General features: G+C 45.5%; 2 protein-coding genes across 2 annotated transcripts; one reads left to right on the top strand and one right to left on the bottom strand.

The window, feature by feature from the left end:
• Positions 1–8,833: 8,833 nt before the first annotated feature.
• Positions 8,834–9,814, bottom strand: LOC143746025 (uncharacterized protein C14orf93 homolog). The gene is made up of 4 exons (XM_077237781.1): positions 9,620–9,814; positions 9,443–9,534; positions 9,221–9,339; positions 8,834–9,106 (listed from the first exon to the last, which is right to left on the bottom strand). Exons 2-4 carry the CDS (start codon positions 9,477–9,479, stop codon positions 8,834–8,836), a joined length of 429 nt encoding a protein of 142 aa, XP_077093896.1. The 5' UTR covers positions 9,480–9,534; positions 9,620–9,814.
• Positions 9,815–21,735: 11,921 nt separating this feature from the next.
• Positions 21,736–22,871, top strand: LOC143745862 (beta-1,3-galactosyl-O-glycosyl-glycoprotein beta-1,6-N-acetylglucosaminyltransferase 3-like). The gene is given in 2 exon segments (XM_077237761.1): positions 21,736–21,783; positions 21,786–22,871. Coding segments are annotated over 2 exon segments (1,113 nt in total). The 5' UTR covers positions 21,736–21,756.
• The last annotated feature ends 4,099 nt before the right edge of the window (positions 22,872–26,970 follow it).

Genomic DNA, 26,970 nt, shown 5'->3' with positions numbered 1-26,970 from the left:
ATATATATATATATAGTACAAAACGTTTCATATATACACATATATATATATATATATATATACATATATATATATATATACACATGGTTCGAATTACGTGGGAGCCAGTGGGAGCTGAGCTCCCATAGAGAGAGTATGAGCTCACATGAAAGCAGTAAAATCCTACACCTGTGGGGGCTCTAATAATCATCATGACCCTCATTTTAAATTACAAATAAAGCACTTTTCCCTTCAATAATCGAGGCATATTTGTTAACCCTTTCGCACGTACGTTCATAGCGGTGTGATTAGAACAGTCAGTGCATCATGTGATCAACTGCTAAATTCAAAAGTGCTTTCACGCGTTAGCTGGCGCTGAGCCAGAGACAGATGCGCTCAATATATCACAACTATTCAGTTTTTTTTTACCACATAATGTTTATTTTAGGTTTCAGACATTTAAATACACAAAAGTAGCTACTAGCAAAAAAATGATTTGGGGGGACGCTAGGTAGGCCCCCACCAATATTTTAGCGAACTCCTTTCAGGGTTTTCCTGCATGGAATTAAGAGGCAGCCGCCTCCGGCTCTCAACAAAACTCGGCCTGTGGCCATTAAGTTTGCGATAGTGCTGCGCGGATCGGGCGAGACAAATAATTAAAAAATTAGCCTACATTCAAATTAATCGAGGATGGATGACAGATAAATTATTATAATGTGTTGATTTTAATAAAGACACGGAACTCTTATCATGGTAAAACGAAATGAGCCTCACTCTTTTACTTTCGTTTTCAACAACGTAATTCTCTTTAGAGAAAATCAAACAAGGAAAACATATCAGGGGATTTACTACAGTTGTAATTTTTCAATGTAAATTATTTAATTTGATTGGTAACAGCCTACTGTCTTATTATTCTGATTTAATGTATTGATCAAATTAAGGAATATTTTAAAGGAAAGATGGAGCATAGGCTACATAAAATTAGAGGAAAAAATGCCCTATTTTAAAGGTAAAAAATGTATTCTGATAAGAGTGTTTGCCAACAGTGATGTAATGAAACATTGACAATTTAACTTTGAAGGGAGTAAAAAGCCTCTGTTTAGGATATTAAGGAAATGTAATTTTGGCCAAAGAATAACTTTTAATTTAAATAAATGTTAATTTTAAATCAGCCTACTTCAGTGTGATATTTTACCATATTATCATGCTTAACATTGAGAATTTGAAAAATTGTAATGATGATCAGCTGCAGATCTAAATCAAAGAATATCATATGTTTGGGCGGTTGGATTATTTTTAACAGCGGATTCGGGTGACTCAAAGTGCACCAGATTAATGAATTTATCTTTAAAATGTACAAATTTTTCTTCCTGGGGGGGCATGCCCCCAGACCCCCCTAGAGGTAACGAACTCCACCCAAATATTCTCTACTCCTGTATTAATAAACGTACGTTGAACTCAGAATAATGAAGTGCAGTATTTAGCTATTTATCTATCACTTACTATTTATCTATCGCCTGCTCGTGGGTTACTTTTTTTTTCTTTTTTTAAAGAGACCCCCACAAAGATGAACATCATAATTCGAACCCTGTATATATATAAATATATATATAAAGACTGGTTGACTGGTTGACTTACCGAAACCGTCTCGACGAAACCGTCTTACATTGTTCATGAGGCACACATGCACACTAGCACACACACGCAAGGTCTCTCTCTCTCTCCCTCTCTGCCGTGTGCGTGCTACACGGTTTAGAGCCCAGTCCCAATTCGCCTACTTATACTACGACCTAAAAGTATGTACTCTTTTTGTGAAGAAAAAGAACATACTTTTGAGTGTGTAACAAAAGAGTAGGGAAGCTTTGGGACATACTATCACGTGATCTTTAACGGACAGACCTGTCGTGTGCATCCGGTCACCGTAAACTGCCCTGTCAATCGTCTTGTCAGTTAAAATCCTCCATTCAATCTATTTTGATTTCCTACCGTTTCGGAGAGAAATGTAGTCGCACGTTCATCTGCCAGTCGTGGGTCTTTCATGCGGAGACTCTCCTCATGTGTTTGCAATTTGAATATAAAGATGCATTTAAAAGCTATTGGCTAAACGTATCTTTACAAAGGTTTGAAATGCTGCTGCAGATGCAATATAATGTATACAACGTTGAATAAATACATGTTCGTCAGGTTAGATACTGGTGATTAATCACTAACACCCCTTTATCTAAACCTCTCTACATAACCGCCGGACTCACGCGTCCTCCGTGTCTGTAGTTTTTTAACACTTTTCACTCGTGTTTGTAGTTCTAACCGTATCCTCGTCCAACGCGCGATGGGTTGTGGGCAATATTAGCCTTTCCCTTTCAGTCGCTCACGTTCAACGTTACGTCGAACGTAATTAGGATCACTTCAGGGAGCCCTATCAACTTCAAGTCTCTACAGAACGAGCCATTGGCGTGACATTGGCGTGCGTGAGAAGCATCATGCGCCCCCGCCCCGCAGCGCGGGTATAAACAGGAAGCGGGCACACGCACTCATTGTCCTTCGCTTCGGAGCCGAGCTTTCGTTTTGACTCTGAGTTTCTGCAGACTGCTGCATCGTTGAAGACTGCTTCAAAAGAAAAAAATTCTGTTCCAGTGCTGGTGTGAAGGCGTGATCAGTGGTGGCCGCGAGCAGTACAGCTCACAACTGCGGTTTTAACAGCATCGTTTGTGTGTGTGTGTGTCTGTATGTGTAGGTCTCGGTGGGCGTTCCTCTCTTGAGTGGATGCAGATGCGGTCGTTCCCTGGCGCCAGCAGACAGCCACAATAGTTTGGGCGTTCAGCACGCTGAGGCAGCTTTTGTGAATAGTTCATGTTCCCATTGCGGGAATATGACTATTCAATTCAATTCAAATTTATTTGTATAGCGCTTTTCACAATACATATTGTTTCAAAGCAGCTTTACAGAAAGTGTGTGAAAGTGAAAGTGCATGAAAGTGAGTACAGAAAGTGACTATGACAGCGCTGAGATCAAGACTCGTTTACCTCAAGGGAGGTGCAGTCCCCTCGCCAATGCCAAGATCTAGTGTTTATTCTGGACCTCAGAATAAACCTACTTTTGTGCATGGTCAGGGTGATCTGAGGATTACCGTGAGGGCTTCCCGCCGAGGCAATCTCTGTGGGTCCCTCACGCCTCAAGCGCTGCCGCCGTTGGAGCCTCCAAAGGAACGCGCTGGTCCTTCTCATGGACAACCAGCCGTCTCCTTTGGAGCTCCACCTGATGACCAGATGTCTATCGCAGCATCGGAGGGGGAGCTTCAGTCCTCTAGAGCTGAAGACTCTGCTGCGTTACCCCCTTCCGGGAGTGTGGCGTTGCCCGAGTCCGATCCAGAATGGTCGGCTATGCTTTCCCGGGCCACCGAGAAGGTCGGGCTTATGTGGAACCCTCCACACCGAACCTTCTCGGTTGGACGATTGGTTTCTCGGGACGGGCCGTGCTGGTTCTCAGCGTGCCGCCCCGGTACCATTCTTTCCGGAAGTGCATGAGGAGCTTACTAGGATGTGGACGGCACCGTATAGTGCCAGAAGCCGTCCTAGTGGCTCCTCCCTCCTCACCACCCTTGGCGGCGGAGCGGCTAAGGGGTATGTGGATGTCCCCGCCATTGCGATGCAATTGTGTCCGGCGTCCGCTTCCTCCTGACGGGGCAATCCACGCCTCCCGTCCAAGGCATGTACGTTTTTGTCCGGTCTCAGGGCGAAGGCTTACAGAACCTGTGGACAGGCTGCTTCCGCCCTCCATGCCATGGCGCTTCTGCAGGTCCACCAGGCCCAGGCGCTCATGGACATGAACGAGAGTGGTTCTGACCCAGAGCTCCTCCGGGAGCTCCGTGTGGCAACCGACCTCGCTCTCCGAGCGACGAAGGAAACCGCATGTTCAGTCGGTCAGGCGATGTCCACCTTGGTGGTCCAGGAGCACCACCTCTGGCTCAACCTGGCGGACATGAGGGACACCGATAAATATCCTGCTCAGACGCAGAACAGCGGCACCACTGAAACTGTTTCAGAGGCTCCTGGGGCATATGGCATCGGCAACCGCGGTTACGCCTCTCGGATTGCTTCATATGAGGCCGCTCCAACACTGGCTCCACGATCGAGTCCCTAGATGGGCGTGGCAGAACTGCTCGTGCCGGGTCCAAGTGACTCCGCACTGTCGCCAAACTCTCAGCTTGTGGTTGGACCCTTCGTTCCTGCGGGCAGGTGTTCCCCTAGAACAAGTGTCCAGGCACTCTGTGGTCACCACGGATGCCTCTGCCACCGGCTGGGGGGCCACATACAACGGGCATGCAGCTTCAGGTCTGTGGAAGGGGCCTCAACAGCATTGGCACATCAACTGCCTCGAGTTGTTAGCAGTACATCTTGCGCTGGGCCGCTTCACATCGCCGCTGCTAGGCAAGCATGTACTGGTCCGTACAGACAGCACTGCGACCGTTGCGTACATCAACCGTCAAGGTGGTCTACGCTCCCGTCGCATATCAGAACTCGCCCGCCATCTCCTCCTATGGAGTCAGAACCATCTGAAGTCGCTTCGTGCCATTAATTTTCCGGGCCTGCTCAACCGTGGGGCCGACGAACTCTCACGGCAGCAGGTGCTACCGGGAGAATGGCTCCATCCCCAGGGGGTCCAGCTGATTTTCAAGCGCTTCGGGACCGCACAGGTAGACCTGTTTGCTGCCTCAGACACGTCTCAATGCCATTTGTTCTATTCCCTGACCGAGGGGACCCTCGGCACAGATGCTCTGGCACACAGCTGGCCCCCAGGCCTACGCAAGTATGCGTATCCCCCAGTGAGCCTTCTTGCACAGACCTTGTGCAAGGTCAGGGAGGACGAGGACCAGGTCTTGTTAGTTGCGCTGTATTGGCCCAACCGGACCTGGTTCCCGGAACTAGTGCTCCTCGCGACAGCCCCTCCCTGGCCCATTCCTCTGAGAGAGGACCTGCTTTCTCAGAGACGGGGCACCCTATTGCTCCCGCGTCCAGACCTCTGGAAACTCCAAGTCTGGTCCCTGGCTGGGACGCGGAGATTCTAGGTGACCTACCCCCAGCGGTAGTCGACACAATCACTTCCGCTAGAGCACCCTCAACGAGGCGCCTCTATGTGTTGAAGTGGAACCTGTTCGTTGACTGGTGTTCTTCTCACGAGGAGAACCCCCGACTTGCTCGATCAGTGCCGTGCTTTTCTTCCTGCAAGATGGGTTGGAGCGAAGGCTGTCTCCCTCCTCCCTTAAAGTGTATATTGCCGCTATCGCCGCACATCACGATGCAGTTGAGGGTAAGTCGCCGGGAAAGCACAATAAGATCGTCAGGTTCCTGAGGGGGGCGAGGAGACTAAATCCTCCTCGCCCGCTCTCTATACCCTCTTGGGATTCGTCTCTAGTCCCTTTCGGCACTTCAGAGAACACCCCTTGAGCCTTTGCAGTCAGCGGAGTTAAAAATTCTGTCCTGTAAAAAAGTACTCCTGGTTGCATTGGCCTCCATCAAGAGGGTAGGGGACCTGCATGCATTTTCGGTCGACGAATCGTGCCTAGAATTCGGCCTGGCTATCTCTCACGTAATCCTGAGACCCCGTCCCGGATACGTACCCAAGGTTCCCACCACTCCCTTCCGGGACCAGGTGGTGAACCTGCAAGCGCTGCCTTCGGAGGAGGCAGACCCAGCCCTGGCTTTTCTCTGTCCCGTCCGCGCTCTGCGCCTGTATGTGGACAGAACGCAAAGCCTTAGGACCTCAGATCAGCTCTTCATCTGTTACGGAGGCCAGCAGAGTGAAAGGCTGTCTCCAAGCAGAGGACGGCCCACTGGGTAGTGGATGCCATCGCCTTGGCTTACAAAGCCCAAGGCGTGCCTCGCCCACACGGGGTTGAGAGCCCACTCCACCAGGGGTGTCGCTTCTTCTTGGGCGCTGGCACACGGCGCCTCGCTGACAGACATCTGTAGAGCTGCGGGCTGGGCGACACCTAACACGTTCGCTAGTTTTTATAGCCTACGTGTTGAGCCGGTTTCTTCCTGTGTGCTTGCTTCAACCAGCCGGTAACACCGAAGTTCCCGCTCTAGTGTCGGCTTGCTGCGCTACTCCCCTCCACATGGAGCGGATACGTGTGCTTCTTGCTCCAGTCGAGTTCCCCACTCAGGCAAACCCTGTAGAGTTCCTCCGCACCCCTTCGGCAGTCAGACGTTGCGGAACGTCTGACACCAGGCCTAGTGCTCGTATGCTTGTGTAACTTGTGCTAGGCTGGGTTCCATATTTAGTGGTCCCTGCGACGATCCCATATGTGTATTCTTCCACGATCAGCTCCCTGCGGTGAGCCTGTGTCTTTCCCTTGGCAGAGTCTGCTCTGCCGTCACTGCCCGGTGTTCCCTCCCCCTTCTCAGGCTGGAGCCACTCCAGTGACATTGCATATGTTGCACTGCGCTCCGGCCAGTCCATATATGTATTCTCAACATGTTACCTCCCTTCGGGCAGGATGTGGCTTCCACAGCGTCCCTCTCCCCTGGAAAGGCACGCTTTCCCAGTGTTATCCAAAGAGTTCCACTGTATGGGTATAACGGAACAGCAGTGAACTCCCTCTACGCAGGTCTTCCGCCCCAGCCAGATGGGGGTCTGAGAGTCTTCCTTAGGGTGCTGGATGTGGCAGCAACCGCGGCGTTTTCCATGGGATCCCAATTACGTCGTCATGTCGACATCACGTCGAACGTGAGCGACTGAAAGGGAATGTCTCGGTTAATAATGTAACCCTCGTTCCCTGAAGGAGGGGACAGGAGACGTGACGTCCTGTCGCCACGTTTGATGACCATCGCTGTACAGCCGTCACAATCTCGGCTCCTCAGCGAAAAACAATGAGTGCGTGCGCCTGCACTGCGGGGGCGCGTGACGCTTCTCATACACGCCAACATTCATTGGCTCGTTCTGTAGAGACTTGAAGTTGATAGGGCTCCCTGAAGTGATCCCAATTACGTCGTCACCTCAACGCCTCGTCTCCCATTCCCTCCTTCAGGGAACGAGGGTTACATTAGTAACCAAGATTTTATAGTGCGTATCGATCTGCACTTCGGATTCTGACCAGAAATAGTAGACCATCCGGGTATGTTTGGAATACTCATTTCAACATACTACGATTTGGGACGTACTAATTCTATTTTCGAATACTATTTAGGACGGATAATATGTGAAATGGGACTGGGCATGTTCTGACTCGCATGCACGCTCTTGCTCGCTCACTCTAGATTCCGGGAGATTTGAACTAATTTGCGGGTGTAGCGTGGTTCAGTGTGCGTGTGGGAAGAAGACGACAGGGTCGGTGGGACTAGGACTCACACTTTATTTATAATTAAATCAAAAGAAAACTAAAGCGTGCGCCTTCACCGTTGTCACAACTACAGCAATAAACAACTCTTTCCGCTGTACCAGCTCTCGCTGTATGTCTTCAGCACTGCGTGAAAAGAGCTGTAATCGGGCATGTAAAACTCCTGAGTTCTCCTGTGTACTCCACAAATAAACGTGTGTGTACGGGAGTTTGCTATCCCGTCACACAATCCCGAATACTCCTGGATATGTACCAAGTTTGGGGCACAGCAGGGAGCCACTAAGGGCCATCAGTTACCATGGTGAATAATCCCCCGGTCGGGGTCAATGCAAGGGAATATTAGCATTTCACACCTTTGGGACACAAGGCAGTGGCCTCCTTCAATTGGTCAGAGGTCTTACATAGGATTGGCTGCTCAATGCTTTGTCCCTCCTCTAAACCCCCACACTATTGGTCCAGTTTATGGCCTCATTTGGGTTTATTATTACTCATTATTAATATTTATTATCATTGGTGTTGATGGTTATAATGTCAAGACAATCAGATAGACAAAGTTGAGGTTGTTATTTTTATTATTTGTAAATGACACTGGGCACATGACATATACATACACACAGTCAAAATTCTATAAATAAAAATACGTTAGCACAGAATACACTTTACTATTAGTCATACAATATATAACCCCATGTAATATATAAGGCCTGTGTATAAGATATAGAAAACAATATAATATACAAATACTTTAGAATATATAAATAGGACAATATATAAATAATACAATTTATAAATAGATAACAATATGGAATTGTATAGAATATATAAATGCAGTATATATATAAAAACCTATATAGAATTATATATAATACAATAATTAATTGTATTATAAATGCCAGTTACATTTAGGATTGATTTTAAAGTATTATTACTGGTATATAAATCATTCAATGGCCTAGGACCTCAATACATTGCAGATATGCTCAGTGAATATAAACCCAACAGATCACTCAGATCATTAGGATCACATCGGCTAGAAATACCAAAGGTTCACTCTAAGCATGGCGAGTCTGCTTTTAGCTACTATGCCAGCCGCAGCTGGAACCAGCTTCCAGAAGAGATCAGATGTGCTCCTACAGTAGTCACATTCAAATCCAGACTCAAAACACATCTGTTTAGCTGTGCATTTACTGAATGAGCACTGTGCCACTGTTCGTCCGACTGTTTGCACTGTATTTTATTTTATGTTTTAATTATTCTGATTTCATTTGATTATTTCTGTATTTTATCTTTTATTCTAAACTGTTTTAATTATTCTGATTTCTTTTGATTATTTTAATTTCTTCTATGTAAAGCACTTTGAATTACCATTGTGTATGAAATGTGCTATATAAATAAACTTGCCTTGCCTACAATCTATAAATAATACTATATAATATAAATAAACTATATATAAAAACAACAGAATATTCGAATTCAAATACTATAGAATAATATTTAGATGCGTAATACTAAAATAATTCACAGGCCAGCTTCTGTGGTCTCCACCGTGACTCGATCTGCACCAACTCGTGCATGATGAGTTCCCAAGTACTTCTGGTCTGCTTCCAGTCTTTTTTGTAGCACCCCACACAGCGCAGACAAAACTGTACTACGGGTTGGAGGCCGAACAACCCACACTGACTTTCCATCCAAGATGGCATCCTCCTCTTCAGACATGTGGTCAACTGTTGCAGTCTTCCAGATAGCTGCCTCTTCCTCTGTCTGGAGAACGCCAGTCCTGCTGCTCAGCAGCTGCAAAATAGGAGGGAAAAAAGTAATTAAACCACTGAAAATATCAAATGGGTTGGGATGGGAGCCTCTCCCAGGCTGAGTCTTTTACTGAGATTTATATTTATTTATACTTACTCTTCTTTTTCTTTGTCTCATGCGCGCAATGATCCTCCTGTCCTCCATCTTGTCTTTGTTCTCATCTTGGGCCATCCTGTAACCCCTTCTAACAGTTTCAAAATACGTCTTGCAGGATGCTAGAGAGAGGGAGATAGTGAGGGGGGAGAAAGTGTTTATTTATAACTAACTAATCTATACAGTTAAATAGTTGTAGCCTTGGGACACTTTCTTGTGACTTACCTTTAACAACAGCAGGATCTACCTCCGGTACAGCCATGGAGACGCCATTAAAAAGATAGGTTGTGACCTCGAGGTTGTGGGGGGAGGATAGACTGTGGAGCAGTAATTAAAGAAGGTTGATTAAAAATATAATTTAGAAGAAAGGACTGTTATGAAACAATAGTTTAAAAGATATACCTTGTATGTGGGTCATATTTGTGTATGTTGTTTTCCCCATTGTGCAATCTCCGTACAGCTTCCTGTAAAAATCCAACATAGTATGAGGGCTCAATTCAAATATATTAATAAATAAAGCACACAAAGTTAAGCTGACACCGCCAAATGTTTGTGACGGTCAGAAAATAACTTACCGCAACAGAATTATTCCCAGTTCTCTTTAATTTCTTTGAAGCAGGCTCCTCTTTTGCCTCTTTGAGCTCATTGATGTCAGCATCCATCTTATCCAACCTCTTGTCCATCGTCTCCAGCTTTTCAAATATCCTCTTCAAACTTGCATTTACCATATACACCAGTCTGTTTTCGTTCGGACTCTGAGTTTAAATAGCCACATTGTCCCGACGTAAAGGAGTAACATCTCTACTCTGCTCTCAGCCTAATCACCTTTCCTGAATACTAATGAGGGGGGCAGGGGAATAGGGGCAATCTTGAGCTGCCAGTCCCAAAACAAATTAGCATTTACAAAGCCTAGCCATCAACTAACAGCATGTGGTCAGGCAAGTTCCTGTTTTCGGGCCTTTGTGGGCATTTACAGGTACGCATAACAAAGTTCCAAAGATCCCTGCCAAACAGCATATTTAGCGGGCGTATTCATTGTCTGAATTCTCCCGTATACACCCCTATTGACGCAGTGCAGCTTTCTCAGTCCAGTTAGACGAACACTCTTTCCACTTTAACAGCACTCAGTCCACTTGATCAAAATCCTCTTTTCATAACAGCTCTCAATGCGTGTCGCGTGCGAGTCCCAAGTCCTTCTCTCTCACATCTCTCTCACCCGCAGCGCCTTATATGAGGTCTCTCCACGCCAATTACTGCAATCAGACACAGGTGTTCATCAACTGCACTTGACCTTACTTATTTACCGCACAGCTTGCTGATTCCTCTCTCGCTACAGACTTCGCGAAACCACGCCCCCCTCACCACATACCCCCACCACCCGACTCAGGCCGGGGAGCCGTCCGTAGAATGAAAGGGAGAGAGAAGTCAGGAGCATGTAAAAGCGGCCCGCCACACATGGCAGCCTTTATCTAGGTGAAAGCCCGCTGACACTGCTCCGTCCACTGGACCGTATCTGGTGCTTCCTTTTTAGTCAGATCAGTCAGCGGGCTAGCGAGGTCCAAATAATTAGGTACCAACCTTCTGTAATATCCCGCTAGCCCCAGGAACTGTCTAACCTCGTTTTTGGTCTTAGGTCTTGGACAGGTCGCAACCGCTACCGTCTAATCAATTTGAGGACGCACCTGTCCGTGACCCAAGTGGAAGCCCAGATATCTTACTTCAACACGCCCAATCTTACACTTCTTCGGGTTGGCCGTGAACCCAGCCCTTCTCAGCGTCTTCAGGACAGCGCGCAAATGCTGCATATGACGCTGCCAGTCGTGACTATAGATGATAATATCATCCAAGTATGCAGCGGCATATGCAGCATGCGGCCGGAGGATTCTGTCCATCAGACGCTGAAAAGTCGCAGGAGCCCCGAAAAAGCCGAAAGGAAGGGTGACAAATTGGTGTAATCGAAATGGCGCTGTGAAAGCTGTCTTTTCTCTGGACATGGGAGAGAAAGGGATCTGCCAATATCCCTTTGATAAGTCCAGTGTCGAATAAAAACGAGCTGTACCCAGCCGATCAAGCAATTCCTCAACCCTCGGCATTGGATAAGCACCAAACTTAGACACCACGTTCACCTTTCTATAGTCCACACAGAAACAGATCGAGCCGTCGGTTTCAGGAACGATTTCAACGTGCGATTAAACTGTTCCACCAGACCGTCTGTCTGTGGGTGGTAGACGCTGGTGCGAATCGATTTAATGCCCAACAATTCGTAAAGTTCGCGAATAGTCCGTGACATAAACGCTGTGCCTTGATCGGTGAGAATCTCCTTAGGGATTCCCACCCGGGAGATTAATGAAAACAGCACGCTCGCAACGGCCTTGGCAGAAATGTTACGGAGCGGTACACCGTGTACTCGGTGTACTCCCTGGTACACCGTTGCGTAATCCACCAGGACTAATGCAAAGTGGTACCCGCGTGCCGACCGTTCTAATGGCCCGATGAGGTCCATGTATGAATGGAAATAGGAGCAGGCTTCACTCAATGATTAAACTTAATACTTTAAGAATACTGGCCTGATGATTAGAATATATAAACAGGAAAGAGGCCGCACTATGCATAAATTGTTTTATTTGCACAAACACGCTTCGGCGCGTGCCTTCTTCAGTGTGCAACAAGATCACAATGTAACCAATCTTATATACCCACACCCATTAACACACCCATATTAACATCAACCAATAATTTTAAAATAATGCAGGTCACCAATGTTTCAATCAGTCCATTAATGAAAGGCAAAGACTGTTGATACATGTTTAGAATCAACATAGAATACACATACTAGTATTACATTTACAAGAAACAGCTTAGTGACAGATCTTCATTCATTCCATTGGGGATACATGTGTTTAAGCTAAAAATGTACCAAGCCTCTCTTTGAAGGAGGCGGTTCACACGGTCCCCCCCTCTTGGAGACCGATCGACACACTCTAGGCCCATACATTTGAGCATATTGACATTATGTCCCGCAGAATTGAAATGCCTTGCAACTGATGATTTGTCATCATTCTTTTTGATAGCGCATTTATGCTAAAAAAAACGGGTTCCCTTTCGAGGGAACTCGCACTGCGTCGTTGAAAACGACTCTTTGGGGACGCTCCCTAAGCGTGCGCCTATGAAGTATGAATGAAACTAATCCAATCCTGATTGGTGTTGCGTCGTGACGTAACATGTGACGGCATAACCGGATGTATAAAAACGGCGCTGATGCAAACACATACCAGCTTTCGCTCTTCAGCAAGCGCTATCTGTTGAAAACTGTCTGTCTTATTTGGTGTTGTATTGTCTGTTTGAAAGTGAAAGTATGGCGAGTGAGCAATTCACTAGATGTGTGCACCCCTGTCCTAGATTTATCACGGGTGGGGACACGCATCCACTATGTGTGAATTGTTTGGGAGTGCAGCACGCACAGGCAGCTCTCGAGGGAGCTGCCTGTGATCCCTGTACACATTGTGAAGCACTCCCATTGAGAGTGCTGCGCTCCCGCTTGGCTGTTTTTGATAAAGATGGCCAAGCTCGCGATCCCTGCGGTTCAGGTCCCGCGTCCGTTGAGGCGGCGCGGAGGCTTAGATCGTGGGGATCGCAAAAGGATCTCGCAGATGAGAACGAGACTGCTGAGGCACTTTCTCGTGCATCATCTGTGGATTCTATAACACTCGCTCATGATGCAGAAGCCCGCGCTGCGGCTTCTTCTGCCCGTGACGAGTGCCCGGTGCTTGAACTATCCGCTTCCGAGGAAGTGGATGTGATCAGCATCGGGAGCGGGGAACATGAGTCCCACTCGCCGACTCATGTTCCCGCGTATGAGGAGTTAGTGGAGGTTGTGACGCGTGCTGTGGCCAGACTCAATATTAGTTGGCCACAAGATAAGCAGGATGATTCTCGTCAGAGCAAGTTAGACGAGAGATTCCTGCAGCATCGCTCACAGCCTCAGCGCCGGGGCTTGCCTTTTTTCCCGGATCTTCATAAAGAGATCTCGAGATCCTGGGAAAAGCCCCACTCATCTCGTATTTCATCACCTACGTTATGTGATTATAGTAATGTGGTGGGTGCGAGAGAGTCGGGGTATGGCAAGATGCCGCGGGTGGAAGAAGCTTTAGCGAGCTATCTTTCTCCCGAAGCGGCATCTTCGCTTAAAGCCCCGGCGCTGCCCAGCAAACCATGCAGGGACACTTCTGCGATGGTGGGCAGGGCTTATATGGCGGCTGGTCGAGCTGGTGCGTCCCTGCACTCTATGGCAATCTTGCAGGCGTACCAGGCCGATATCCTAAAAGACCTAGATGAGGGTGAGGGCCCAACACCCGAAGATATTGCGGAACTTAGAAGAGCAACTGATTTATCTCTCCGAGCCACTAGGGAGACGGCCCGTGCTATTGGCCGCTCCATGGCAGCTTTGGTGGCCACAGAGAGGCATCTATGGCTTAATCTGTCCGGTATTAAGGATAAGGACAGATTATTTTTGTTGGATGCCCCGTTATCGCCTTCTGGCCTGTTCGGCGACGCAGTAAACACCGTTGTCGACAGGTTTCAGGAGGCGAAAAAACAGTCAGCAGCTTTTCAGCAGTATCTTCCTCGCCGATCTAGATCTAGGTCTAGGAGGGCTGGTCCAAGTGGCCAGCCTCAGCCGTCAGCCAGCTCCTCCCATCGCCTGGAGCAAAAGGAGAGCGTTTCCTCTCGAGCCCCTCCCTCGGGAGCTTGGCAACAGAGGAAACGTTCTCACTCTAAATCCTCTGGCCAGAAGGGCGACTTGAGGGCCGTCATTCAGGCAAAGAGGGCTTCAGGAAAGAGGTCCTAGCCAATCTGGTAGGACCTCTGAGGGCTGTCCCCCCCGTGAGGGAGCAACCGAGGTTGTTTTCACAACGGAGCCCTCTGGAAAGAGATGTTGTCCCGCCGTCCTGGACGCTTCGGGTCGCATCGATTTCCAGCGAACGCACACCGTGGCGTTCGCCCCAAAAGCTTGCAAGAGAGCACCGACTATGGTCACAAAATCGTTCTTGTCCGCTTCCTGCCAGTTCGCTGTGTCAGAGGGTCGAGAACAGTGCTCGAGAAACACCCGAGGCCAGTCTCGAGAGGCTGGTTCCCTTAGTAAATTTTGTAGAGGGGTGGCCCCTTCTTCCAAATATTTCTCTATGGGTCCTGAATATAATAGAAAAAGGATACAGACTGCAGTTTGGTCACCGACCTCCCAGGTTTGCAGGGGTGGTGCCGACTACAGTGGTTCCAGAACAGGCTCGGGTCATGGAACAAGAAGTACAGGCTCTCCTGGTCAAAGGGGCTATAGAAATTGTTCCCCCACCAGACAGAGAGTCCGGGTTTTACAGCCGATACTTTATAGTTCCAAAGAAGGATGGCGGGCTAAGGCCGATTTTGGATCTAAGGCAGTTGAATCGGTCTCTGAGGAGATTCAGGTTCAAAATGCTTACGATTCCCATCATTGTGAATCAAATCAGGTCCGAGGACTGGTTTGTCACGATAGACCTAAAAGACGCCTATTTTCATGTCTCCATCCTTCCGTGTCACAGGAGGTTCCTAAGGTTTGCTTTCGGGGGCGAAGCATATCAGTGTCGGGTTCTTCCGTTCGGCCTAGCACTCTCTCCCCGCACGTTCACGAAGTGTATGGATGCAGCTCTGGCTCCATTAAGACTTCAGGGCATCCGTATACTGAATTATATCGACGACTGGCTCATATTGGCCCAGTCTCGGGAAATGGCGGTTCGGCATCGAGATGTCGTCCTTGGCCACATTCAGGAATTGGGGTTGAGACTCAACAGGAAAAAAAGCGTGTTGGAACCAGCTCAGAAAACAACGTTTTTGGGCGTGGTATGGAATTCGGTTACGATGCGGGCACACATGTCTCCCGCACGAATCGAGTCCATCCTGACAATGGTTTCTGGGATAAAGCTAGGCCAGCCCATCACTGTGAAGAGGTTTCAAAGGATGCTGGGCCTCATGGCAGCGGCATCCAACATTATACCTTTGGGCCTTCTACATATGAGGCCCCTCCAGTGGTGGCTGAAAGCCAAGGGGTTTTCCCCCAAGGGGAATCCATTTCGTATAATCAGAGTAACGCGCAGATGCCTTCGTTCTCTATTAATATGGAAGAAACCTTGGTTCCTGTCCCAAGGGCCAGTGTTAGGAGCGTCGTGTCGCCGGAAAACCGTTTCGACAGACGCCTCCCTCACTGGCTGGGGCGCGGTCATGGACGGCCGCTTTGCCAGGGGTCTGTGGCAGGACCATCATCATTCTTGGCATATAAATTGCCTGGAGATGTTGGCTGTGTTCAGGGCTCTGAGGAGCTTCCTTCCAGACATCAAGGGTTACCATGTCCTAGTACGATCGGACAATACATCAGTGGTAGCTTATCTGAACCGACAAGGGGGACTCAGATCGCGCCCTCTATCCAGATTGGCGCATCAGATTATTCTTTGGTCCCAGGGGAAAATATTGTCTATCAGAGCAATATATGTCCCGGGGGTTCAGAATCGGGGAGCAGACATCCTGTCGAGGCAGGGGCTGAGGCCCGGGGAGTGGAGACTTCACCCAGAGGTGGTGAAGCTAATATGGCAGAGGTTCGGACCTATGGAAGTGGATCTATTCGCGTCTCAAGAGACGTCCCACTGTCCCCTTTGGTTTTCCCTCACCCATCCAGCCCCGCTGGGGTTGGATGCCATGGTACAGGCTTGGCCGAGGCTTCGCCTGTATGCTTTTCCCCCCGTTGCTCTGCTTCCGGGAGTCCTAGAGAGGGTCCGTCAGGAGGGCATCAGTCTTCTTCTGGTAGCCCCGTTGTGGCCGGCCCGAGTATGGTTTTCAGACATCGTATCACTCCTGATAGACTCGCCGTGGCAGATTCCTCTGAGGAGGGATCTGTTGTCTCAGGCGGAGGGCACAGTTTTCCACCCTCTCCCAGAGTTGTGGAAGCTGTGGGTCTGGCCCCTGAGGGGGTCCAGTACTTAAATGCTGGGTTATCAGAGGGGGTGGTTGATACCATACTTAACTCTAGGGCTCCGTCTACTAGGAGATTGTATGGCCTCAAGTGGAATGTTTTTGCCACTTGGTGTAGAGAACATGAGCTAGATCCAGTTAACTGCCCGGTGGCTTCAGTTCTGGAGTTTCTCCAAAATCGCTTCTCTGCGGGTCTCTCCCCATCCACGCTTAAAGTGTACGTAGCTGCCATTGCGGCTTTCCATGCACCACTGGGCGATGGGCCTTTGGGGAGGCACCAACTGGTTGTACGTTTTCTCCGTGGTACATGGAGGATGAGACCGACAACCAGGTCCAGGGTTCCCTCCTGGGACCTGGCAGTGGTTCTCGAGGGGTTATCCCTTGCCCCCTTCGAACCTCTTCAGTCGGCGTCACCCAAGGATCTGACTTTCAAGATGGCATTCCTCTTAGCCATTACTTCCCTTAAGAGGGTGGGAGATCTCCAAGCCCTGGCAGTAACGCCAGCTTGCTTGGAGTTTGCCCCTGGCGGAGTTAAGGTCATTTTGAACCCAAGACCGGGCTATGTGCCTAAGGTGCCTTCTAATGTGGCACGGTCTACAGTCCTTCAGGCTTTTCATCCTCCACCTCATGTGTCGGCAGAGGAAGAGAGGCTCCATTTGCTATGTCCTGTCAGAGCGTTGAGCATTTACCTTGAGAGGTCCTCTTCCTGGAGGAGGTCGGACCAGCTATTGGTGTGTTTTGGGTCACCTAAAAAGGGGCTCCCTGCGTCCAAACAAACTATTAGTAATTGGATTGTTCAGGCTATTACCGAGGCCTACAAGGTGCGCAATATGCCTTCACCTTTGGCCGTTAGGGCTCACTCGACTAGAGGCATGGCTTCCTCTAGGGCTCTCCAACTGGGCGTGCCTCTTCAGGAGATCTGTGAGGCAGCCGGTTGGGCTACCCCGCACACCTTTATCAGGTTTTATGGTCTGCACCTCCCTAGTACGCCTGGTGCGCGAGTGCTCTCGTCCTAGTTTTGTGCCTGTTTCAGTTTCACTTTAGGGCGGGCCTTGTTCCGGTGCGTGGCATAGTGGGCATTCGTTCCCCAAAGAGTCGTTTTCAACGACGCAGTGCGAGTTCCCTCGAAAGGGAACGTCTCGGGTTATGACTATAACCCTTGTTCCCTGAGAAGGGAACGAGACACTGCGTCGTCCTGCCACGCCCCTAGAGGCCGTAGAGCGTCTTGCTTCATCGCGAGGCTGGTATGTGTTTGCATCAGCGCCGTTTTTATACATCCGGTTATGCCGTCACATGTTACGTCACGACGCAACACCAATCAGGATTGGATTAGTTTCATTCATACTTCAGAGGCGCACGCTTAGGGAGCGTCCCCAAAGAGTCGTTTTCAACGACGCAGTGTCTCGATCCCTTCTCAGGGAACAAGGGTTATAGTCATAACCCGAGACGTTTTTAATTGTCGCTTCGTTTTACCCACATAAAACAGCCCACAAGGACACGTCAGTAAATACAAAATAAAGGTGGATAAACATGTGATTCTGCCCTTTACTTTTAATATTCTGCCTGTTTTTGGATGTGTAAGTACATTATCTGTGAGCATAAAATTACATGCCGCACAGTTCAAACACTTAAAATTACCGTGTGGAATTTTAAAGGGAAAAGGCGACTGGGGATGCGCAGGAAGGTGTGAGCGCACTAGTCGATCACCAAGATTGGGTGCTCGTTTATAGCAACTACGCGGTAGATCTTGGAAAATGTGCCCTATGTGCGGGTCACTACTTAAAATGTGCCAATGGCGTTGCACAATGTTCTTTATCGTAAGTTGTATCGTAAGTCGATACAAAGGTAACTGAAGTATTGCTAGAGCTTTTCTGGCCGATATGTTTGGTCATCAAGTCAACGCGCTGTAGACTGCGCGCACGCTCTAAACAGTCACGCACTAAATTACATGTATAACCCCTGTCGATAAATCTTTGACATAGTTGCCCCGCATGTCGCTCGAAGTCCTCATCATCACTACAGATGCGGCGCACTCTCAACAGCTGACTGTAAGGCAGACTACGTTTGAGAGAGGGTGGATGGAAACTCTGATAATGCAAAAAGGAGTTGCGATCCGTTTCTTTACGATAAATTTCATTGTGTATCGTGTTGTCTACCTTCTTCACTAGAACATCCAAAAAGGGCAAGGTCTTATAATCATGAGTCAGTGTGAATTTGATACAGGACGATCTAGTGTTTATATAATCATGAAAAGCAATCAGTTCTCCTTTTGAGCCCGACCATACAAAAAATATGTCATCTATATATCTGTACCACACTTTAAGATGCTGTTTAAAACGATTAGAATTACAGACAAAATCATGTTCAAATTTACCCATAAAGAGATTGGCATAATTAGGCGCCATGGGTGAACCCATGGCAGTGCCTTGAGTTTGTAGAAAAAATGTATTTTGAAACATTAAATAATTTTTTGTTAGAACGTCATTAGCCAATGACAATAGGAACTCTGTATGTGGCACTTGATTTATCTGTAAGTAATACCCTAAGGCCGCTAACCCTGCATCATGCGGGAAAATAGTATACAAACTGGTCACATCCATAGAGCACAATAGATCAGTTGTGTTAACCTCTCCAATACATGACAGTTTCATCAGAAAATCGGTAGTATCTTTTAAAAAGGATGGCAGGTTAAACACTAAATCTTTTATATGATGGTCAACAAATTTAGACAAGGTCCATACAAATTCGTTCGAAGGGGACCTGCATTAACGGTAGGGGGCACAATGGTGCTTTTGGATTGGCCGGTGGATTCACCAACTGACATTCATTTCATGACGCGCACCACTTGCGCACATTCCTGTGAATGCCCGGCCAGAAGAACTGGGCCATGAGACGGTTTAGTGTCGCCATTTGCCCTAAATGCCGGCCTTTGGATAAGAGAGCGCTTGGTCTTGGTGGAGTATCTGGCCGTCGATAGAGCGGACCTGGTTAAACGCATGTTTTAACGTCTCATCCTGGGACTGCTCCAGGGGAAAATCATCGGGCTCTGTGAGGATAGTTCTCTCCAGAGTACTCCGTTCCCCTGCAGCAGCACCCAGAGGTCCTTGCTCAGCTTCTCCCACCTGAACAACCGCTGTCTTTCCCTTCTTTATCTTTTCCCACACACAAAGACCCCAATAATTTACTAAAAGCCAGCCAATTCGTTCCCAGAATTAGCAGATGACGGAGGTGCGGGTTTACTGCTACCTCCACACTATGCTGGGAAGCACACTAGGCGGGAAGCGGGTCTTTTGTCCCCTAAATTGAATTACCACAGGGATTATAGGATAACTCACCACCACCCCATGCACACACCGTACCTTAACCATGCGGCTGTTATCCAATGCCCCAGGTTGAATCAGGCTTTGATGAATGGAGGTTTGGTTGCAGCCTGAATCCACCAAAGCCTGATACGTACCCCCCTTGATACTCACTGGTGTCTGGTACAGGCCAGCTTGATCGGGGGCAGCCTGTGGCGCGTCGGGGACCCGGATCAGCATCCCCACCTCCATCACCGGACACCGGTGTCCCGTGATATAAAGTGTCCCGGGTCCCTGCAACGCCAACAGGCCGGCCCAGGCCTGCCCGCCGCCCCAGTGGCGGGAAGCGGGTCAAGGGATTGACGTGGAGGACAGCGGGGCTGCAGGAACCGGCGTGGAGTATCCGACGCACGAAGCCCCCCTGGGTGGGGCCCTGGGCGCTGGGACAGGCTCCGCCGGAGTCCCCATTCTACATCTTGGCGCCGGCCGGGGCGTCAGCCCCCCATGAGACCTGGGAGGGGGACAGGTTTGGGGAGAGAAGGGGGCGAGAGAGAGAGAAAGGGAGAGAGAGAGACAGATGAGAGGGGCTCGCCGACCCCTGGTCACGCCACCATGTGATCTTCCGCCAGTTGGACGGCCTGGTCCAACGACGTCGGGCGGTGGCACTGGACCAACTGCGCAGTCTTCTTGGGCAGTTTGAAGATGAACTGTTCCAGTACCACCTTGTTGATGACGTCCTCGACGTCGCCTCCGTCGGCCATCAGCCATCTGCGGCAGGAGTCCTGGAGCTGTTGCGCCATGAAGAAGGGTCGGTGAAGAATGGCACGCCTCAGATCTTCATAGACCATGAGATTCTGGACTGGCAGTGGGTGTGAGGCTATCTGCGACTCTCCCGATAGCAGTGGGATGAGCCGCATGGGCCAGTCCGCTCGGGGCCATCCCCGGGCCTTGGCCGACCTCTCAAAAAGGTCCAGGAAAGCCTCCGGGTCATCCTGGGGTCCCATCTTATTGAGAGGCAGGGGCGTGGCCGAGGGCGTAGCTGGAGAGGGGACGGCCCGAATCTCCCGGTCGAGCCAGCTCCGGAACAGCTCGCAGTCTTCTTGCTGGCCTTGGAGAAGCAGCTGGAAGCGCTGGTCCTGCTCCTCCTTTACGGCCAGCAGGGCTTGGTGTTGCTCCCGGTGAAGACCCGCGAGCGATTGGATGAGGTCCGCAAATGGCGTTCCTGGCGGGGTCTGCATGGCAGCGGTAGTCTTCTTCTCCCGGGTTTCGGCACCAGTGTAGCGTGGTTCAGTGTGCGTGTGAGTGTGGGAAGAAGAAGACAGGGTCGGCGGGACTTGGACTCACACTTTATTTATAATTTATTTATAAGGACGACTCTAGTTCAAATATCTAAAAATGCTTACATCAAGATGAATTTACTAAATAAGTAAAGTGGCATAAGAAATTGTGTCTTGTTTTATGAAAAAAAAATCAAAGTTAAGTGAGTTTTTACTTAAAGGAAGCAAATCATCTGCAAATGGGGTAAGAAAAATAATCTTAATTCAATCGGAAACAAGATTATTTTTCATACCTCACTGGCAGATCATTTTGCTTCTTAAGCGAAAACTCACTTAATATAAAACAAGACATAATATCTTATGCCGTTTTACTTATCTAGTAAATGATAAATGATTATCATGATAAATCATGATAAATGGAATTTTTAGATATTTGGACCGGAAACAAGACAAGTAAGAAAGAAAAAATAGTTCAGAGTCTATAGATTACTATAAGATAGAGTGATCATATAAAAGCCTTAGAAGTTAAATATTAAATTAATGTCATACAGGCTACAGATCTGGTAATAAAACAAAAAGCTTCCTCAAAGCGGTCAGACATGATATATAATACCTTATTACACTCCTTTCTGGTTGGTGATATTCACATCGCCTCTGTGCAATTATTATTTATCCCTTTATCTCTCAGTTCCGCCCATTCCCTTTGTACAAGATTTGCTGTCCTGTCACAAGATGTTTTATACCTCACTGGTACGGGTTGTTTCTAGAAAAATATAATTTTAAAGAATTAAACATGAGATTTAAAAATCTGAGGATTCTGAAAATAATCTCCATTTCAGTGTCCCTTTTTTTGCTGATCAATCTAGGACGAATGACAAATTGTCCTCATAAGAAAGAGCTGGTCTTGAATCACTTACTAAAGCTGGATGTTGGAGAACTACAGGCTTGTTCTGCTATTATCCAAGGAGACATGGACGGAGTGAACAAGGACATTTTCGCGAAGCTCTTGGCCTCAAAAAAAAGAGGAAATTCCTTCTGTCCGAATCATTCTATCTCAACGCAACCAAGGATTGTCCATCCTACATCCGAGACAGAGGGTTTCTGATGCTTTCTCTCAGTAAAGAGGAAAAAGATTTCCCCATTGCTTACTCAATGGTGATCCACGATAAGATTGAGATGTTTGAAAGGCTCTTAAGAGCCATCTACACTCCTGACAATGTGTACTGTGTTCATGTGGACCAGAAGTCACCTGAGATCTTTAAAGAAGCAGTTAGGGCCATTGTGTCCTGCCTGACCAACGTGTTTGTGGCCAGCAAACTGGAGAATGTGATATACGCCTCCTGGTCTCGAGTTCAAGCGGACATCAACTGCATGCAGGATCTGCTCAAGTCACCCGTCCAGTGGAGGTATCTGCTCAACACCTGTGGCACTGATTTCCCCATTAAAACCAACGGAGAAATGATTCAGTCTCTAAAACTCCTGAACGGAAAGAACAGTTTGGAGTCTGAGATCGTACAGTCCAAAAAGGTGCGCTGGCAGTATCATCACAATGTTTCGAATGTTGTGACTCGGACCGATGTTACAAAGTCACCCTCGCCAATACAGAGTCCTATGTTCTCAGGAAATGCTTACTTTGTGCTTATAAGAGAGTTTGTGGATCACATCTTCAAAAGTGAAGAGATTCAAGATTTCATGGAATGGGAGAAAGACACATACAGTCCAGATGAGCACATGTGGGCTACGTTACAGCGAATGCATTCAGTACCAGGATCCAACCCTCCAAACAGAAAGTACGAGCAATCAGACATGAACTCAATTGCTCGTCTAGTGAAGTGGAGCTACCATGAAGGAGATCTAAAGAGTGGGGCTCCCTACCCACCATGCACTGGGATGCACAGACGGGCAGTGTGTGTCTATGGAGCTGGGGACTTGAAATGGATTGTGAGGCAACACCATCTTTTAGCAAACAAGTTTGATCCAGAAGTAGATGATGTAGCAATCAAATGTATGGAGGCTTTTTTAAGGTACAAAGTTATTTATGGTCAATCATTAATAACGGTTAAAAAATCTGACATTATTTTATGATGTTTTAATGAAAGGTACAGTATCTATTTGTATATTTTTCTAAATACTATAGGAATCTTTTTATGGATATGAATGTAAATGTAATACAGTATATTAAACATTTATATATTTGAAGTTGGTCATATTAATAGGATGATGAAAATCTCCAAATACTTTCAATTAAATTAGTCATTTGTGTTTAAAAATCATTTACTTTAGAGAAGCTCTCTTTGTGTTACAATTAATACTATATATAAACCAAGAGATTTGGAAATAACTTAACATTAATAGATCATTACTTAGACTACCTTTAGTTAGAAAATGAAACCTTTCTACATATAAATATTGATGCAAGTAGAATCAGAAAACAATGAGTTAATGAAAACTACACTCTTCAAATGGAAAAGCAGAAAAACTTCACCAATTCACAATGGTTAATTTAAATAAAAAATAAACATAAAAAAAACCTAATGTTGGAGAATTACAGTTAGACCCCATAACGAGACCAATGTGCTCAACGAAGACCAGGAGTCAAAGTTGTTCAAAGTTCAATAAATAACGAGAGAGAGTTTACTAAAGACAAATTTCTTCAGACTTCCAAAGGTCTAAGAAATTAGTAAGAGGATCCAGCCTTGAACTAATTTAGGATACAGAAACACAAGTACACCCCAGTGAAAAATAAATATACTGAAATGCAAGTATACTTCAAATACATTTACATATTTTTTTACTTAATATACAGGTGAAATTCAATAAATTTGAATATTGTGCAAAAGTTATAATTTTGATGAATATGGCGTACAGCTTATGAAAACCCCAAATTAGAAAATTTGAATATTACATGAAATCAATGAAAAAAAAATATTCTAAATACAGAAATGTCGGCCCTCTGAAAAGTATAATCATGCATATGTATATAGTTATACTGTATATACAAAATATATTAGTTTCACCTTTTAATTTGAATTACTGAAATAACACGATATTCCAATTTTTCGAGTTTCACCTGTAAATACCCTGCAATTGTATTTTTGATATATTAAACTGGTATACTTAAAGTCTGCTTAATTGGAACAAGTAATTTTGTATGGTCCAACTTAAGATATACATACGTATATTTGATTGTGCTAAAGTGAAACTATTGCAAGTATACTTAAGGTACACTTTAAATATCTTGCATTTCAATTATACAGTGATCATACTATCCTTATTAATAGTGATATTAAAAACATAGGCTTAATATAAAGAAATATGCATTGTGCAATAAAGAAGAACTCCAAATAATGTTTAATTATTTAAGTCTCAAGCAATGTGTCAGTGAATATATTAATGGGTTTGTGGTATAGTTAGTATGAAATAAATGTAGGCCTATGTAGGCCATAATAAATAAATGTAGGCCAACACATTTTTAGATGATAAAGTCTTTTAGAGACTTTCTTTATATGCAAACCAAAGAAAATGTGAAATATGAACTGAAACATCTAGTTTGTTTCTGCTAACTGGTGCTGTAATGGCAGACTTTCCAAACACAACTTTTGCCTACAGCGCAAAGGTAACAATTAGCAATTTGCAAATAAAATTATTTAATTTCTTAAAAAGTACTTCAGTCATTTTTTTTGTTGAATCCTCTGTTGACCTGTTATGATTAAATGTACAATTCAATAAACTTTATTTAAGTTCTACACTGTAAAATCTAATTAGTTAGACTTACTTTAAAAAAACATGCAAACTTATTGCCTAATAAAAAAAACAAGTAAAGTAAAATAAGAATAGTATGTTGTACTGAAAAATGCTTAGTTAGTATAGTTCACCTACACAAGAGTTCTAGTACTTTACTTATATACAATTTAATTGTTACCATTGTTGTGGTTTGCATGCTGAATGTTGAAGTCTGTATGTGAATCAGGCATGGTCATTTGCAAGATTTTGTAACAAATAAAGAGATTATTAAGGAGCTCACCTAGTCCCACTTTGTCAAAAAAATTTATTATAACTATCTCGTGGCCTCAAGATAGTTATAATTTTCTTTTTTTTTTGACAAAGTGGGACTAGGGGGGCTCCGTAGATTATATCAACCCAATTAAACGTTTCACACAGTGTTGTAGTCGAGACCAGCTCACTCGAGTCCGAGTCAAGACCGAGTTCAGAGAATGTTGAGTCCGAGTCGAGACCGAGACCACAGAGGGTTGAGTACGAGGTCGAGACCGAGACCGAGAGAGGTTGGATTACCTAATTTACTTTTATTTACCTAATTTACTTTTATTTACTTAGAGTGATATTGGTTTAAAAAATATTATCAGTTAAGGGTAAAAAGGCCACATTTTAGGCAGTGTTAAGGTAATTTTATTACAATTATGACTGGTCACTTGTCAGTATTAAGTGCTCTTGTCCACATAACATTACTGTACCACTGTATACTGTAAGTCCACATAACATTTCTAGTACTCATAACATTACTGTACCACATCGTATCTGTATTCATTTTATTATTTAATTAAACGAGATTTGGTTTTCTCTGTGACACTTTTGTCCTACGTTGTAAACAGTAAATATTAAAATAACACAGTTGAGACAAATGTAGCATGTGCCTTTCTGGAAAGCAGGATCACTACAGGCGGATGCAGGTGGACACAGCATCAAACAGAAGCGAGAGTGGGCGGGTCACGGGTGTGGGAGAGTATATGGCTTCCAAAAAGTAGTCCCTTGCAGACTTCTACACCGAACTAACTAAGCATTAGCTGTCAAAATGCTAACAATTTTATGAAAATTACAGAAATTATGAGTTCTTAATCTTACCTTTCACTCCACATGACAATGAAAATTGGAAGTTGTTCCCTTTGCTTCGGTAATTGAAGTACCGCAGAATTTACATGTCGCAGAGTGTTTGCTTTTTAAAGTCTTACTGCATATGAATTCTACTTTGTGGCTATTATATGCAAACGGAATAATGGATGATTTGATCACAAAATGGGGGAACATTTTTTCGATTTGAATCGCATTTCCTGCATTTACATACATTTAGGGACTATGGTGATACAAAATCCAGGAAATAAATAGTTGATTATAATGATAAATTCCGCCAAAAATAAAAGTAGGCTACTAACCTATAACAAAAAGATTTCTTACTTTTTTATTGTTTAATACTGGCCGATTGCCAAGACTTGAGAGAATAATTTTATAAAGTCAAAAATGTTCACAATAAATGTTTTGTGTGTAAATAAAATTGAAATTATCTGAAACCCAATGTCCACTGTAAAAACAACATAAACAGTACAGTATATTTAAAATAATTGTTTAAAAGCATCTATTTATGAATGAAGGCCAGTATCACTCACTCTAAAAAAATGCTGGGTTGTTTTAATAAATTTTGGGTCAAATATGGACAAACTCAAACATTCGATGTTTGACCCAAAATTGGATTAAAACAACCCAGCATTTGGATGAGTGCTGATATTAATATAGCTACTGATGTCTCTATGAAAAGGATTCCCTCCCCCCAAAATGTGAAACATTTATTAGGCTTCAAAATATAACAACTTTTAATTAAATTGAATGTCACGAGGTGACGAAATTCCAACTTTTTCCCTTGCAAGGCGGAACTAATGTTCGCCGAGATTGCCTTCAGCCGGACCCATAACAACGGAACACCGGGCCAGCAGTCGTCTGCGAGGGGCTGCTGGCGGTATTTTTGGTTTGTTTGTTTTATTTTAATAAAGTGTTTTTGATTATTTGCCGGTTCCCGCCTCCTTCTTCCCTGAACATTGTTACACTTATATTAATACTTCAAACACTGCAAAAAAATAAGCTTTTCTTACTTCATATTCTCTAGTTCAAATATCTAAAAATGCTTAGATCAAGATGAATTTACTAAATAAGTAAAGTGGCATAAGAAATCGTGTCTTTTTTTATGAAAAAAAAATCAAAGTTAAGTGAGTTTTTGCTTAAAGGAAGCAAATCATCTGCAAATGGGGTAAGAAAAATAATCTTAATTCAATCGGAAACAAGATTATTTTTCATACCTCACTGGCAGATCATTTTGCTTCTTAAGCGAAAACTCACTTAATATAAAACAAGACATAATATCTTGTGCCGTTTTACTTATCTAGTAAATGGATCTTGA

The sequence above is a fragment of the Siphateles boraxobius genome, unplaced genomic scaffold (genome assembly GCF_051911475.1).
Source record: "Siphateles boraxobius isolate OS27281-9 unplaced genomic scaffold, OSU_SipBor_1 1, whole genome shotgun sequence".
NCBI classification, from domain to species: Eukaryota; Metazoa; Chordata; class Actinopteri; order Cypriniformes; family Leuciscidae; genus Siphateles; species Siphateles boraxobius.
Note: the sequence above shows the minus strand (reverse complement) of the source record. Positions and strands in the feature narration are given on the sequence as shown.